This window comes from Scophthalmus maximus, chromosome 2, assembly GCF_022379125.1.
Source record: "Scophthalmus maximus strain ysfricsl-2021 chromosome 2, ASM2237912v1, whole genome shotgun sequence".
Classification (NCBI taxonomy): domain Eukaryota; kingdom Metazoa; phylum Chordata; class Actinopteri; order Pleuronectiformes; family Scophthalmidae; genus Scophthalmus; species Scophthalmus maximus.
Window position 1 is genome coordinate 16,972,904 of NC_061516.1, and position 17,153 is coordinate 16,990,056.

At 42.5% G+C, this 17,153-nt stretch overlaps 1 protein-coding gene across 3 annotated transcripts in view; it reads right to left on the bottom strand.

The window, feature by feature from the left end:
* The window catches only part of cadm2a (cell adhesion molecule 2a), a 181,031-nt gene that overhangs the window by 37,669 nt on the left and 126,209 nt on the right, over window positions 1-17,153 (bottom strand). For all 3 annotated transcript variants that reach the window (XM_035626230.2, XM_035626232.2, XM_035626228.2), the window contains one exon: window positions 7,275-7,424. In XM_035626230.2, the coding sequence (XP_035482123.1) occupies window positions 7,275-7,424 (150 nt within the window). The remainder of the gene's footprint in view (window positions 1-7,274; window positions 7,425-17,153) is intronic.

The window sequence follows — 17,153 nt, forward strand, 5'->3', positions numbered from 1 at the left end:
CAGGAATAGTCCACATAGTTACCAAAATGTCTCTCAGAAAAAGAAAAAAAATGATGATTCGGTGCACAGAAGGTGAATGAGCGGGACATAATAAACAGAAAGGAAAAGAAGACAAATAAAATAAAGCAATGCCAGACTTTTTTTTTTCTCCAGGAAACAGGCACAATACATTAGTCTCTGTTTGTATCTACAGTATATATGTATGGAAAGCAAGGCCACTGTTGCATGTGTGTGCTTCATCCCATATGCCTTCGCTGCATTCGATATGACAAGCCGCCTGCGCGCCGCTCTCCGCACTATGACTGTTGAGCTGATTATGGCTGCTGTGCCGCCGTGCTCCCCGGCTGCTGTCAGAACCTCGGCTGAACCTCAGGCTCAGCAACGGCAGCCCCTTTTCCCCAGATGCTTCTTCCCACTTCATATTATCTTCCCCCACAACATCCATGTTTGTTATTTTATTCTGGGTTGGTTTTTTTTACAGCATGCATCAAGCGCTGTATCTTATTAAGTCTAGGGTGTTTGACATCTCATTCAGGCACCTCAAGCCAAGTCACAGAGACACACAAACAGCCTTTTTGCCCTCCTGCTTCAAACGCAATCAATCGTTGTTTATCCAAATCTGACCATGGCAAAGTCAAACATAGTCCTGAACTAAAAGACAATCTTTTATCAAACTTTTGTTTTTGTTTTTTTCACACCGAGAGGAAGTGTGAAAGTGAATCCAGAAAGCTCAAACGTGAGGAAACCTAGTTGGTCTGTTTTAACACAGCTGACGGTTTTTCATTGCCAGAGCCTCACTAAAATTGCAACACATCACTGAGCAGGTAACAGAGCACATACTCTCGATTTATATGGAAGGCTGTGCACAACAGTAATGCAGTGAATACCCATATTTCTTGTTTGGCCAATAGTCTATAATTATTCCAAGCAGCAGGCAAATAAACATGTTGTCTGTGGGCCTGTGGACATGTGCGTGTGTATGAAAGGTAATACATTAGTACATTTATTGTAAAAACACACAGAGTCAAACAGACAGACTCTAAACTCCCTCACCTTAAGTCTATCATGTTTGCACATTTGCCTTTGTCCATTTACTTTGAACCTCTCTTCTCCTTTCCTCTGCCATCCTTTCTGCTGCCCCCCACTCCCTTCATCCGTTCCTGTCCCTTCATCTATCCAGGGACAGCATGCATTAGTATAGAACCTTGGCAGGTGTTTGCTCATTCAAGTGACACAGTTTTATAATGAGAAAAGTGCAAATTTCAGAATATGCCTGCCTACATACCTGACTCTGTCTGGATGTGACTGTTCTCTTTTTCCTTGTCAACAACCCATCTGGGGACTTGAGTTTATGTATGTGTACGAGTGTGTGAGCAATGAGGAGGGGGTGAGGGAGAGAGGGAAAGAGAGAGAGAGAGGGAGAGAGAGAGAGAGAGAGAGAGAGAGAGAGAGAGAGAGAGAGAGAGAGAGAGAGAGAGAGAGAGGGAGAGAGAGAGAGAGGGGGAGAGAGAGAGAGAGAGAGAGAGAGAGAGAGGGGGGGGGGCTTTTTTGTTTAAACTTTAATTCATATTTTTATGCAAATTGCTCAAAAACATTTTATATTTTCAATGTTTATTAAAGAGCTTAACATATCTCATATTCTGCATCTCAGGCGTTCTTCAACCTCCATTACCCGTCATACCTTTGTGAGACATGCTGGCTTTTTAAAATGTAAAATGTGTCATACTTTATACAATAATTGTCTTGCGGAGATTTTCTTCCGGTGACAGAAAAGATTTTCTTTCAACAGATACTACCTGCCATGCCGAGTTCAGTGGGAAACCTCCACCAGCCCCACTTCATTAAATCTTTTGTGAGAAGTGGGTCAGTGAGCAGACAGCTCTTGCCTATAAACCCTATCATATTTTGCATAGGGATACATTTCACCCTAAAGCTGGAGAGTAGGAGAACGGGCGCCTTGGTCTATAGGGAGGTCCATATTATTTTAAGGCGCCCATTACGGCTGTCCTTCAGAATGACTTTGAAAAGGTTTTGAAAGCATGGCCAGTCTTTGCAGGGCTACATCGTCACTGCACTAATGCTAAATGTTTCTCAGAAAAACAATTTGCAATTTCCAATTCTCTTATAACAAAAGGTTTCTTTTTACAACTCTGCTCTAAACACTCTCCTAGACGAGAGAAAGAATATGCCTGACGTTAAATGTGAGCTCATTATTCCATTTTGCCTTGGGCACATTTCTCTGCACCTCACAAATGATAAATGGCTCTATTAATAAAGGCAGTAACGACTGCTAGTCTAAATACTATGCAAACACAAGTAAGTAGAAATGAAAAGGTTTTTGATAAAAAAAAGTAGAATATTATAATGAAAGGCTTGCAAAGAAAGGGAGGCAAAAAAGAAAGATGACGCAGAATGCTCAAGGTCAAAGAAAAAAAGTTTGCTTGCGTCTTTCAGAGGTGATAACTGTTTCTGAAAGCTGTCATAAAATGCCTCCTTAATTCCTCTCCTTTATCCCACCAAGGCCCACACACCATCTCGTTTCTCCTCTTTCTCTTCCTCTCGTGTTTTATGGTCCTTGTCTAGGAGAGAGGGGACTTGTTAGGGATCTTCGGAGATTTACAGTCAAGTTTTTTCTATCAGAGAGAACACCGTACCAATCTTCAGGCCGATATGAAAGGATGTTTCATAGAGGCACTCTTCCAGGAAATAAAACAAAAAGACAGCTGTCTCCCAAAGTTTAACTTTCCAACCAAGATTACATTTTTGGGAGAAAGTTCTGCCTCCTGTTTAATAATAATAAAAAAAAAAAGGAAATCTGTCAGGCATTTCTTATTTACTTTGGAAATCTCTTAAAAGCCAATCCCCCAAATTGCCAAGGCAAAGATACTCTGAATGCATCAAAGCTTTCATGGTTGCATACTAGGGAAGTGGAATGCTTGACATTCCACAGGCAAACACGTATATATGTGCACTTACAAGCCGACACACATACTCACACAACCACAAACAGCCAGCAAATTGATTCAGACAGCTGAATATTTGACATCTGAGGACCAGAATAGTTTCATATTCAACAGCTCCAGGTCTAAAAATGAGCAGTTGGCCCTTAGCTGTTCAACCATAACACTAATCTTAATGTTTAAACAGATTCCATCAATCCGCAGATGGCACAGCTCAGGCAGAGGTGTCCAGCACAGGTGCAGTGGGAACTTTTGCCAGCAACTTTAACATATTATCGCTTTCTTTACATAAGAAATGCTGCAGATACACACATGTAGAGATACTGGCCAGTAACAATGCACCAGCGTTTTTGGTTGATGGTCACTAACTGGACTCAGACTGAGTCACTATGACTCAGTTTGCCAGGTCAGTTTGTCTTTTCAATGAGCTAAATTCATCCTGCAACATTTTAAAACGTCATTTCGGAAGAATGAGGTCAGACACTGTATAACTGCAATTTGTATTCTTAATGTATGGATAGTTTGGCATCAAAATTGCCATAATGGTTGTTTGCATTTAAAGAAATATTGAACAAGATGATAGCCTGTATTGAGGAGTGATGGTTTACATTGAGGGAATCACGGAATGTTAATTTCAAAATACATTTATAAAAGTAAATGCTGGTCACCGGTTGTAGGTCTATCCAATTGTGTCCAGAGGCATTTGGGTGTGCGTCCGTTGGTAAAGCCTCTCGGAAATTAACTGAGAGGTCCCAGACTAATGCGCATTTGAGCAATATCATACACGCGGCACACTATGTGTCCACACAGCCGCCAAAACCTGTGGCTGCTGAACTGGTCCCTTGTTGGACAAAGCCAAATCATATTGAGGTTTACTAAATGTGTGGAGGCAAACCCCCTCTGGTGCCATACTCCAGAAGGCAGAAACTTAAAGAGGAGAGGAAGGGATTAAGGGATTACTGTAGGTTGAAAATGACAAGACAGATGAGGGTGTTGGAGAAGAGTTGGGGAGAAGACGGGTTAGCAAATTACAGTAAACTAAATGTCATACCTTAGTCGGTGCTCACACACTATGAGTCCACTCTTAAGGCCTTCAAATTTAGCCTGGAAAGTAATTATACATAGGTTCTTTCTAGTATGGGAATAATGAATAAATTGAAACTATGCTTGGCTTGGGAAATTTCTTCATCCAGGAAATAAAGCTATTATCAAGTCTTGAATTGCATGAAATCAAAAGAGCAATTTGTAAAGAGATATTAGCCTCTGTTGAATCTCATAAAAGACCGAATCCCACTTGCTCAGCGCTCATCTCTCGCTCTCACTGTTGCCGCACAGTCGAGGTCCCTCAGTGTAAAGTGATGGAAAGGACAAAATCTGCTATTTTCAGGACAATGACTTATTTGAAATTCAGACAACTCCTCACAGGCGCCGCGGCACCTTTGGGAGGATGGGAGACAAGAGGAGTCGCTTTCATCCGGCTAAACTTCTCCGAGGTGAGACTCTGCCTTGACATTAAACAACAACAGCCGTGAAACCAGCACCACTCAAAGGACGGTAATGGAGTCAGTTGCTGCATTTGTCTTTGTAAGTAATATGTTTATGCAAATGGTCTGTGGCTGCCTTTTAATAGAGGATGAAAGTGACACTGGGATACGACACATGCACACAGAAAACAATCTGTTGAGCTAAACGTTATTTTAACCATTTCTAGCTGCATACTGGCTATAATTACAATACAATCCTTCTGATATATGTAAACATGTTATATACATTTCAATCAGTTATTTTGCCATTTATTCTTATCAAATATGATCAAATAACCTGGATTGCTGCCCATTTCCTATAGTCCACATTTCTGCACCGACTTCCAGGTAAAAATGAAACTGGAACAATCTTGACATTTTAAATTGTACTAATGAGGAGTCAGCCAGTGACCTAAAAGAAGGTAGACGTTAAAACTTTAAAAAAAATAACATGTTTTGTATTTTGGCGTAAAAAATAAAACAAAAAAAAAGAGAAGTATGAAAAGAGTTGGCAAGTTGGGGTTTTATTTTTGTTGCTTGTCCTAATCCTCATCTCCTTCCTCCCAACAGGCAGCAAGGGAAATTAATCTGAACCCTACTGCTGAGACATTGTTCCTTTCTCACACAGCCAGTGGCACTTTGGAAACACTCACCATCTCAGTGCTCCCATCAGCATGAGCATCTGAAATTACCATATTCAGAAAGACAACTCCCAAAGTGCACACGCACACGCACACACACACACACACACACACACACACACACACACAAAACAAATTCTTACAAGTACCCTAAAACCAAGTCTTAACCCTTTCAGAGCCCATTGGATTTCTGGTGACCAGCCGCAACGCACACGCAAGCACAGACAACCCAAAACAAGATTTGGAATTCTGGGGACTTAGTAGTATCCTTTTGCTATTACTGATAATAAGAGAGTCCTCGACTCAGAGCTCTGACTCAAACTCAGAGCTCTGCACTAAAAATGCCATGAGATAAAGCTGCAGGCCGGACCCCTGGCGTGATATGGAATCGCCTGCAGAGAACATCAGCTGTAGATTTTTTGAAGTTCGGTGCAGCTTTTTACCGGCTCTCTTTTCCAAAAAAAGGCGGGGGGGGTGAAAATGGGAATGGCTGGAAATTGAAATGCTTTGCGCATGCATGCAGTCACGCTAACGTACGCAAAAAATACATCCAAAAACAGACACACACACACACACACACACAAGTGCCGGCACGGCGTGTGAACACATGGATGAGGCGGCCCAATGGGAAGAGGGATAATTGGAGAAGACTGCATAAATCCCATATGTGCTTAATCCAGACACTTACAACAGAGTGTGATTCATACTCTATTACACTCGACTAATACAACTGAGAGACGCACAGGGCACAATCACTGCAGCGGGCATGGACCAACAAAATAACAGCCATGAATCCTGTTTATGGGGACTTTACTGAAGAGGGTGTGAAAGGTCAGGGATAAAGCCTTTGTGCTTATTAGCCATTAAACATTAGTGGCTTTGTGCCACACCCACAGCGTCAGAGTGTGTATTTGTGTGTGTGTGTGTGTGTGTGTGTGTGTGTGCATTATATATGCATAGATAGCCAGCGTTTGCACAGAATTAATGGAAGGATTTTCCCGGCAGGAGCATGCAGGTTACCAGTAAATGAAGTGTTTACTATACAAAGCAATTAATTAATACAGTTATATGTGCACTTACAAGTTAATCTCTGTCCATTTGTGTTATATAATTGGAGTTTTTATATAAGTGGAGTCAGTATTGTTGGCATGTCAGGGTCCACGAGTGTGGCAATCGCCATTCAAAACAATCTAACCATCGGGTTTAATTTATTCCATTTTGGTCTGTAACCTAGTGTTGAAACCTTGAAAAAAAGCCAAACAAAAAAAAGCAAGGTACAGTCTACTGCCAATGACACTTCATCCAGTATCGCAGGCTGTGAAAGTGGGTATTTGACTAACTGAAACCAACTTAATGCTCTCACTCCATCGATGAAACACAAAGCCATACTGCTCTCCCACCCAACGCTGCGGTGATTGGGTTTGTTCTTTTAGAAATTGACTTCATAACTGTACATTGGGAGCTAGAGGCAGTGCAAGGTGAGAGCTGGAGGACCGCAGTGAAGGGCACCCGCACAGCGGGGGACAAGGCAGACTTTGAGAGTGTGTGGGCTGTTCTTCTAACCTGATTTGAACAACCATTTTGAACTTTGGAGTGTGAATCTTTTGATTCGGAGGGATAGGTATAAAGAAAAAAACTACAGATTTCAATCACAGCTTTCTTTCTTGATCTGCTCCAAGGTTAACACTGATCATGTTTGTACTTCAGATGCCAGGAAAAATAGATAAATGATAGCAAACCAACAGAGTTGTTGTTGCTGTTTACAGTAGCCTGCTCCTTGTGCCACTAGTCAGAAAGAGAGCTGACCACCAGTGTTCTCTGTAGTGTGTGTGTGTGTGTGTGTGTGTGTGTGTGTGTGTGAAGGAGATACAAAGTAAAACCACATCCCCAGAGGAGCGGTTTTAAAGACAACAGGCTTTCCTGTACAATGAATGCACTTGCTGCAGGAACCCGGCGCGACAGGAAAACACAGACAGATTGATGTGGGACAGACGCTCAGTCGCTTTTCTTTTTTCAGTTGCTCTCTAGCCTGAAAACAAACAAATTCACTGAAATGCTATTTTTGGTGGGTTTTGTGCATTTCTCAACCACCACAATCCTCACAGTGCATCTGTCTTGTAGCCGCCGCCGTCTGTCAATCTCCGACTCACCTTTCTTGTCCCCGAAAAAGAGGGTCTGCTGTGCCGGGTTTGACCACTGGAGGGAGGTGTTGTCATTATACTCCACGCGGCAGGTCATGTTCGCCGTCCCGCCCTCTGTGACCGTCACATTTTGAACCAGAGGGTACTGGCCGCTGATGCCTGCAACGTGACACAAAAGAGAGAACACCAGAGTGAGAGGAGATGAGGAGGAATCCAGAGTGACACAGAGGTAGACAGAGTGAGACGGATGGTATTTCTTCATTGCGCGATTTGTAAGGTTGCTTGGTTAATTAAGTTTGTTTGGATTCAATTAAATGTTCATTTGGAATCACAACTGTGAAGGTAGACTGTAAAGTAAATAGATTTTAAATCCAACTGGTTCATAAAGATGTACATACAATTGTAACACTTTGAGGAAAATACTTTTTGTGTCAACTGCTCACGCTGCATGACAAAGAGAGGGAATCTGGTTCATGTCTTCGCAAGAAACAACAAAAAAAAACAACAACACAACACCACAACACCCTAATTACAAATCAAATGCTCATGCAGGATGGCCAGTCACGACTCTGTGCTATATTGGAACCTCACATAGAAGATAACGGGGGCATTTAGCCTGCGGTACCAACCCTGAAACCTCAGCTACACGGGGAGGACCAATCAAAAAACTGTTCTCTGTGGACTCGTGTGCACGTGCGGTTGTTGGTGTGTATAAATCCTGTGACGAATGAGAGACACAGAGGGACAAACGGTGCGTGTGACCTCGAAGCCGAGCAGAGCTCGTTTTGAAGCACCATGGACAGGTCGGTTCTGCAACCGGTACGTGCCACTTTTCAGAACTTTGGAAAGCTCCCACTCATGTGTGTGTGTGTGTGCGTGTGTTTTGTTTGGGAGGCTGAGGGAGCAACTAAGCAAGTCAATAATAATAACCATAAATCTACTTTTGTCTGCATCCCCAGAGGACAGGTTTTAAAGACTGTTTAAATAAAGTCTTCGGTAAGAAAGATTATTCATCCCCAGATAACTCTCCCGTCTTAAACCACCATCCCTCCCAGGGAAAGGATCATAACAACTGGGACAATTTAAAAAAAAAAAATAAAGTGCAATTTCCCTTTCTGTGCAATTCTGCTTAGACCTATCGGTTCAAACACTATTTCTGTATGAGATCAAATGCAACACTCTATCTATCGGCTGCCAATTTTGTTTCCTTACATCAGTTAATGACTGCAGTTAAGACAGATAAATAAACCCTCAGAAAAGCACTTGTGTGCAGGGTTAGCAGGTGAGGCAAACACCATCAGGGAGGCCTGCGCTGAAGGACGCGTTGAGAGGAGAGAAGATGAGGTGAAGGAGGGAAGGAGCGGCGGAGAGAGGTAAGTCAAGGAGCACGGGTCATTTCCAGTGTTGATTAAGGCCTCCCGAGGTTAATCATGCATGTGAGAGATAGAGAGGGAAGAGGAGGGAAATGGAGGAAAAATGGATCTGCGCTATGGGAGGCTAGGAATATGTTTTATTCATGAAAGTTTTGCATGAGGCATGATCTGCCAACGATTTACCATTCTCCGGCGCCTACCCTTGCTCTCTTTATTACTTCCCCTCTTTAAATCACTTAGTTTTCCTCCTTTTTTCTCACTCACACAGTTGGGCGACATACAGCCCAGTGTGATACATTTTATTTCCTTTGTGCCGGCCACAAAGGAAAGTTAATGGTTGAACACGGAACCGGAATGGCGGCAAGGAGGGTTTTTGAGCCAGGTTCTGCACAATATGACGTCGTCTATAATTTTAGTTCATTACTGCGGCGGATGTGTCCCTGCAATATGTCAGTGAAAATGGAGTTACTCCGGCGAGTTGCTTGCTTACTGTATTGTCGAATCTTTACTCATCCCTGAAAATATAATCTGCCAATTTGTTCTCCGAGTGATTTGCCTTTGACAACCACGGAAGATTTGAGTCGTTTAATGGTCACAGTGCGGCACATGCCTGCAGGCGACGTGAGTGCTTCCAAAATATGTTCTAAGAAATGCATTCTGTCCAGACTGTCACAGAAACAAGAACACAGCACATTACAATGGGATGTTGCGTGTACTGCAACAAATAGATATGTGGAAAGCTGCGTAGGGAATGCATTACTGCAGATGTGTTTTGAACAACATTTCATACATTTCTGATGAGGTAAAGCAGACAGGACGAGCGCTCTAGAGAAAACCGCTCATTCATTCTCACAGTTTATTCAGTGCAGGTGTCGCACTTGAGAACCTCCGGCCATTTGTTGCTGCAAGTGTACATCTCAGGACAAAAGCAAGACATTTGAAATGCCTTTTATTTCCCTTTTCTACTCTCCTTTCCTCTCTAGTACCCCGACAATAGACTGGGGATTCCTAACCTTGACTAAGCCCTGCGTTGGTATCTGGTGCTACACGTCCGGTGGGACTGAAAGGGCCAAAGGGGCCACATGATGGTTATATTAGAGGAGCGCAGTGGTCTGTGCGCCTAATTGACCGGTGGAGTAGGTTCCTTCCATTCTCCCCTCTGGCCACCCAGACCTGATTTAAATGTATCTCCTGAGGGAAGCAGGCAGCTGCTCTCTTCTGATTTCCATGTCTAAATTTAGGTCCTTCCCTCAGTCCACCTCCACTCTTTCTCCTACTTTCAGTCCCTTGCTCCGTCTTTTGCAGTTCGCGCCCAGTCTCACTCCGTTGGCCTCCCATCGTTCCCCTCTCTGCCTCTGTCACGTTCCCTCCTCCAGTTGATCCCTGAAGGGTGGCATTTCCACATTTCTTTGTCTCTCATTTTCATATGCTCTTTGTCTCCCAGTGCTCCCCAGTGTTTCAGATTTATCTTGATCCTCCGCCGCCTTTCTTCTGCTCAGTTGTGCTCTATCTCTCTCATGGAGAGCGGGGTCACTTTAATTGCCCTCCACTTTGACTGACATTCCAAGGGTAAGCCAGGTCAAAGTCTGCATGGCCCTCGTGAATGGATGACATAATTACATTTTGCACTCCAATATATAGCTTGAATTGGATAATATATATGTCACCTTAAATGGTATGAGCGAGACAGGGGTGCAAGAATTAATTAATTTGAGATTGCAATGCAGGTTACAGCTTCCTCTAAACAAATAGCGAATCATCATTTCCTCTAGAAACCATTCTCACACCTCGCCCTCCACACAGCTGTCTCCCTAGATGAGCTGAATCTTAAGTTTTAATGGGATCACTCAGTAACCCCCCTCCTCCCGCCAGTATAAGCACCGGCTACTAATCAAGTCTGGCCGCAAAGCCTCCACACAATCATCTGGACTTGTGCCTCCCACTGCACGGAGCTCCGCATCCAATATTTCTCAAAATACCAAACTTCTGCTAGAAAGTATGCGCCAGTAGAGATATTCACAGAACACAAAGGCACATTCAGACACACAGAACATGTTCCGAAGCAAACTACTGGACAAATAATGCCGATAAGAGTATCCTGAATGCTTCCTGTCCGCTCCCTGACATGACCTTTCAAGCAAGAGCAGCTGAGTCCACTAACCTTTCTTATTTAGGTATTCAAGAAGCGGAGAAAGAGAGGGAGATGCAGGCAGACAGACGGACAGCCCGGAGCAACTGACCTTTCCAACAGAACTGGAGCTCAACTGAGCTGTAGAGCTATGATGTATGGCTGGGAATACAGGATTACAAAATGGAAAGAGGCAGTCCACAGTTTTGATTAGCCGAGTCACCTTTTAAGCCCAAGGAACATAACTGATAAGTGCAGGCATGGGATTACATCATTGCAAATTTAAATCTAATAGATAAATCCAGTTTATCGTAGCTCGGCCTTGATGCAATGGTTAAAATTTCCAGTCTCTTATGAATATACACACGTAAATCCTGACATCTGGCAACGCGAGGATGTTGCAACAGAAAAGTCAAGAATGAAGAGCAAGACGAGCACTCAGACAGGCTGTCAACAAGCCAACTGTGTAACCAGATTATCTAGCGCATTATCTGCGAATAGAAGTTTAAGTTCCATAATGCTGGTGATAATAATCTGTCACAGGGAAGCTGTGTACACAAACTGTATTTGATATTCATCATGTATAACTGAACAAATACTGACTTATAAAATGATATTTCATTATGACCCTCTTATTTATAATTCAAGATTAAAAGACACGATGAAAACATGCAGTGCTTTTTTGAAAAATCATAATTACTATGTGTATTTTCAAATCCATAAACAGGCACTATAGCATAACACTGTTTTGGATCAAGTGACTTTCTGTTTTTTTTTTTTTTTTTTTAAAAAGACCCCTCTCAGAAGATCATGACAAGAGATGCGAAAGATTACATCGCACATGAAATGTTTGCCATGACCAGTTAGTGTCCATGAGATTAAACAGGTGGCCACCCAGCTGGGTACACGAGCTTCTCGGTCTGAGTGTCAGGCAGCCGGGTGGCCAAGATTGGAGACACTGTACTATATCTCAAAATGAATTCATCAACCAGCCTCGTATCCTGTCACTGTGTCCTTGAGCAAGGAAAATGTGTCTACAACCTCCTAAGTGCAGATTATCAGCATTTTTTTTTTTCTTTTTCTGTGTAAGAATCAATTTTAGCTGATAATATTGATGGCAACATGTTGTTAGTAACTTCCTGGAGCAGACGCTCACATATCAGACAGGTGCCTCATCACTCCCTGTCCTCCCTCTGGGACTCTTCCTCCCACTGTGACAATTTTCACACAAACCCTTCCCTTTTTCTCGGGAACATGTCAAACACACAGTCTTGCTTCTATCTCTTTTGCTATGACCTTGTTCACGCCTCCAACCGACATGCATCCCAAACCCGCGTCGCATCTCCAATGTGATTCGTCCACATTTCATGAGGCGACTGTATTAGACCTGGCATGGAAAGCGAGCTCCCGGTATTCACATTGAAATTAAATTGCATGTTCCTGTGAAAGCGATCGCCAGTGTGAAACTGTCTATCAGTCTTCTCCAAATGAGAACGCGCTGGGGGAGTTCCAGCTCCATGTGTAACTTATCTTTTAAACTTCTTGGAATCAGGCGAGGAAGTGGAGCCTGGCTTGACACTGGCCAACAGCAGTACGCACATATTTGTAGCTTTCATATATCATTAGTCTGCGGTAAGTCAAAATATACTGCGCTGATAGAAAAAAAAGAGTTTAATGCATTTTAAACTATGGGGGCACAGCTTAAATTGCCTTTATTGCAGTTTCATTGTTCCATGAAAATTCTCTCAGTTACATATGTAAGGACAAATGCATTTGCCCAGCTCAGGGGGAGACACTATCTGGTATATGAATCTATAACGTGTGCCCAGTTGTTTCATTTTGTTTTGAATTCTTGTCCTTAAAATTGGATTCATTATTTTCTCAGTGACGTTTCAGTGTTACATTTCTCTACAGCACATGCTCATCAAATGAACAAGAACCTCAGACCCACTTGACCACCCAAAGCGCTGTTTTCAGACATAACCTCTGAAAGACTGCCCAAGTCAGATGCGTTCATCAGACAATGTCTGGACATCAGTTCGAGACTGAAAGCAGCTGAAGTCACACTCACCCATTCACACACGCCTTCACAAAGGCATTTTCTATACACAGCGCTTTTTCCATCACACACCATTCACACACTGACAGAACAGTCGTCAGGGCTGTTTGGCGTTTAGTGTCTTGCCCATGGACACTTTGGCACAACATAAAAGATCTCTTTGTATTTTCTGTTGATTCATTGGAAAGCTGTGTGCAGCACTCTTTACCCCACTGTCTCTCTCTCTCTCTCTCTCTCTCTGTCTGTCTCTCTCTTTCAGACACATAATAAACACAATGACCCGTCTGTCACAGCCGGACTGACCACCAGCAGCACCCAGAGAAATTCCACCTTTAAAAACATAATCATAAAACATTTATACATTCTTGAACGTCCTCAGCAGGCAGGCAGGATTCAGCATACAATACTGCTTTCGCTGTGCGCATTCATGCTCCGAGCGTAAAGTTCTCAGCAGGCAGGCAGACCTCGGCTTAACACCGGCACTAATCTGTAAGAGCGGACTGTTCAATAATGCATTATAGAACTTTTTAAATGTAGTAATCTTAATAAACTGAACTTTGTGAGTTGTTAATATTTGTTTAAATCACATTATTATTATGTAAATGTCATAAACTGGGTTATGCTTTGTGTGTGTTTTCTCCATTCTGGTTAAGTGAAGTGATAAAATTTCCCGTTTTTCCATTTTTGTCCCATTCGTGTTTGTGAGCGGTCTGTAATGTTAATTTCATTCGTGTGTGTGTGTGTGTGTGTGTGTGTGTGTGTGTGTGCAGGCACGTATCCAAACAAAACTTGCTCCACTGACACTGATAAGATTCCTGCTGTGAGCAAATTGAATGCAACCCCTGCAGAGGGAGGAGCTACCTTTGTATTCGGCGCTCGTGTACAAACCACCTCAGGACAGTCACTTCTGATCCGGAGATATGAAATTAATTAACTGGCACCAGAGAAGCTGGCTATGGCAGTGCTGCTGTCATTTACATACAGTACAGTAATTAGACTGGGCAGCTGTCGGTGCTGCCATTGCAAAATTTGACGTCCGACTCAAACCCAGGAGTCAAAAATACAAAAACAAAACATCACCTGCTCATCTGTGGTGCTTTTAGGTGTTGTTTAACACAGGGCAGCTCGGTAGGAGCCGCAAGCTGTCGGAGGGCAGAGTGACGTCCTTTTGGCTTGTTTTAGAGATAAGTGAGGGTGTTTCACGTAGCATATGGGTTGTGAAAGGTGTTAACAGGCATTGTTAAGGTAGAGACAAATCACCTGCAATTTTACCCAATGATAGCAACTTCGTGTGTCTATGAAGCACTACAAAACAAACAAACAAACACAGAAACAATCATGGCACAGCATACAGCAGTTTCTCTTCACCCCCCCCCCCCCCCCCCCATTTTCTGTTGCTGAGGAAAAACTGCCACGGCTGAAGTTCTGAGTGATGTTCCTTTTCAGAAACCAATCCTTCTGTATATGCCATTGCTTGTAAAAAAAAAAACAAAAAAACACAAACTAATTTCAATTCGGAGGCCAGACATGCTCCCAGACACCATTATCATGTGCCCGGTATTTCTGCCCTTGATTTGGCAACATCAATTTAAAGGGAATAGACATAAACCTCTGCCCATTCTCTGTGTGTAAGCTGTCTGAGTTCAAGCTCGCTTGAGTCCAAAGTGGCCAAGGATCTCACTATCCTCTCTGAGTCGAGGGCAGACATCTCTTGGTTTTATGACAGAGGTAAACCAGGCCTTCATAAATACTTCATAGGCTGCTTTCTTCCAGCTGGCAAAAGCCAGCAGCACAAGATGAGAGCAAAGGCGTGTAAGGCTAGGACAGGGGTACATGTTTTGACAGACGAGTTAAAATCAATGTAGGAGGATATGGAGAAAATAACTGAGACATTAGGAAAAAACAAAAGAAAAATATTTTAAACACTTTCTCCTCCAAAAAGGAGCTGTTTTCTTTTACATTGCATAAAACATAAGAAGGTATAAGTGCAATTTCTCTGTGCTTGCGTTTGCTTCTATGTACATACAGTAATCACTTGTGTGTATGCTCCATGTAAGTGCAGATAGTGTGCGTGCGTGCGTGTGTGTGTGTGTGTGTGTGTGTTACCAATGAGAAGTGCTGTGTTAAAGTCAGCAGTGCAACATCAAGAAAACGTTGTTTTCAGTTCATCCTCCTTAGATATAGCCGAGTCCCAGTATCATCTGTTCTATTTCAAGTGTTACAAGCAAACAGAAGGCAAGGCCTTGACTACATAGAGTATATGCAGTTTAAAATACTCTGCTTGCGTCCCTCTATAAATATTAGTGATCCACACGCTTGCTGGCTTAGTAAGTTTTGTAAATTAAAAATCATAAAAGCACAAGGCCGAGGAAATCAGATTTATTGTGGCTACATTGAAATTCTAAATTTTTTTGTGCTCAACTTTTATCACAGGAAGCTGATTATTTCTCGTGCTTTCACACGGGCCGAGAACAGGAGGACCTCGGGGAAGGGGTTGCATTCACAAGGGAAATCAGGCTAATCATTGCTGCCACCCAAAAACTCCCAAATTCCCCAAAACAACGTGACACAGTGTGATTTTCTAATGCGTGGTGATGTGTTGACAGATACTCTTCATTTAAGAGTGATCTGGGGAAAATGCTTCTCACCCCAGGGGGATTTGACGAGACCTAGTGAGCTGAAAGTGCTAGTTTTAAAAACAGCTCTCATCATGTGTCGTGTGAGTCAGACTCACTTTGCTGCAATGCTCCTCTACCATGACTTCCAGTCAAGGCCCTCGGTGGCAGCGTTGACACTGAAGATCTTGTCTCAAAGCTAAACTCAGACTGGTTCATCTGAGTATACTGTAAAACTTGTGAGGCTTAAGTGTGGACTGCGTGTTCTTAATGGCATGCTGTGTCTTTATACAGCCAGTTCCGGGGACTGTGGTTAAAAATAATCAGTCGAAGTATAAGATAATCCCGGCAGAGTTCCTTAAACCGTGGAAGATGTGAGGCAAAGACACTGCATGAGGTGAAAGGTTCTACAGTTAAAACAACAAGAAGTTTAGTTTTTGCAGCTTGCGCTGCTCACTTGCATGGTCAGCAGCTGGACCAGATATCCCAAGCGCAATGTTTTCTGTCGAACAAAAAAAAAGAAATCACACCTACAGCTCCCATTTAATAAAATACGAAAAACCCCTGCAGATGCACAATTACTGAAAACAAAATCAATATAGTGAAGCCTAAGATGATATTTATTGACGACGGTGTATCAGCCTAAAGTCGCCAGATGATGTAAAAACTGGCAAGACGTTTTTATTTATTCATCCTTTATTCAACCAGAGAGGTCCACTGGGATACAATATCACTATAAAGCAGGAACAGATAACACAAACAAAACAGACTAGAACACAGCAAACAGACTAAGCACAGAAACAAACAGGAATCAATGCCAAAAAGGAATTATGGAAAGTAAAAAGCACTGATTATGTTCTCCGAACACAGATTTTAAAATATTTTTTAAACATGCAAAGAGGGGGTAACGATTGGAGGTTTAGAATTTCTTGCAGACGAAAATAAATGTTTACCATCACTACCAACCATCTAGGCACTGTGTTCTGTTTGTGCACGAGGGAGCGCGCACACACACACACACACACACACACACACACACACACACACACACACACACACACACACACACACACACACACACACACACACTGTACAAGTCCATCCTCTTTCATGCTCATTTGCATCCCGACGGTTACATTATCACATTTTCTAAAAATAACCCAGATTTAATAATAACCTCATTGAAAAATGAGACAGTATTGTCGTAGAAGACGGGGATTTGACATGAGCAATATACCAGATCTATCGCTCCACAACAGGCAGATTGTGGAAAACACAAATAGTGCTTCAAACATTTGAAAAATACAATATGTCTGGTTTACTGTTGTGTGTTTGTACAAACGAAAATGTTTTATCAGATTTCAGTTCTTTAACAAAAGGCAGGCTTTGGACTAATCTCCCTTGCAAATGTCACCTTTTTAAGAATACCGCTCCCTGGAAAAGATGAACCACATGGGGAAATGGTGGAGGGTGCTCATGAACGACAACCAATGCAAGGATGTGACGCATCTTTCCACTGGAACACTTGAAACATTATCTGAAATCTGAAATCTGATGGGTCACTCGATGTGCAGCTCGATTTTAGCACTGATGGTTTTTAATGTTGGTTTGTTTCCTTTTTTATTTTGCCTCAGATTATGAATGATTAATTGATTTAAAAAAAGACAAATATCTTTGAAATTTAAAAAAAAAAACATCCTTAATACAAACTGA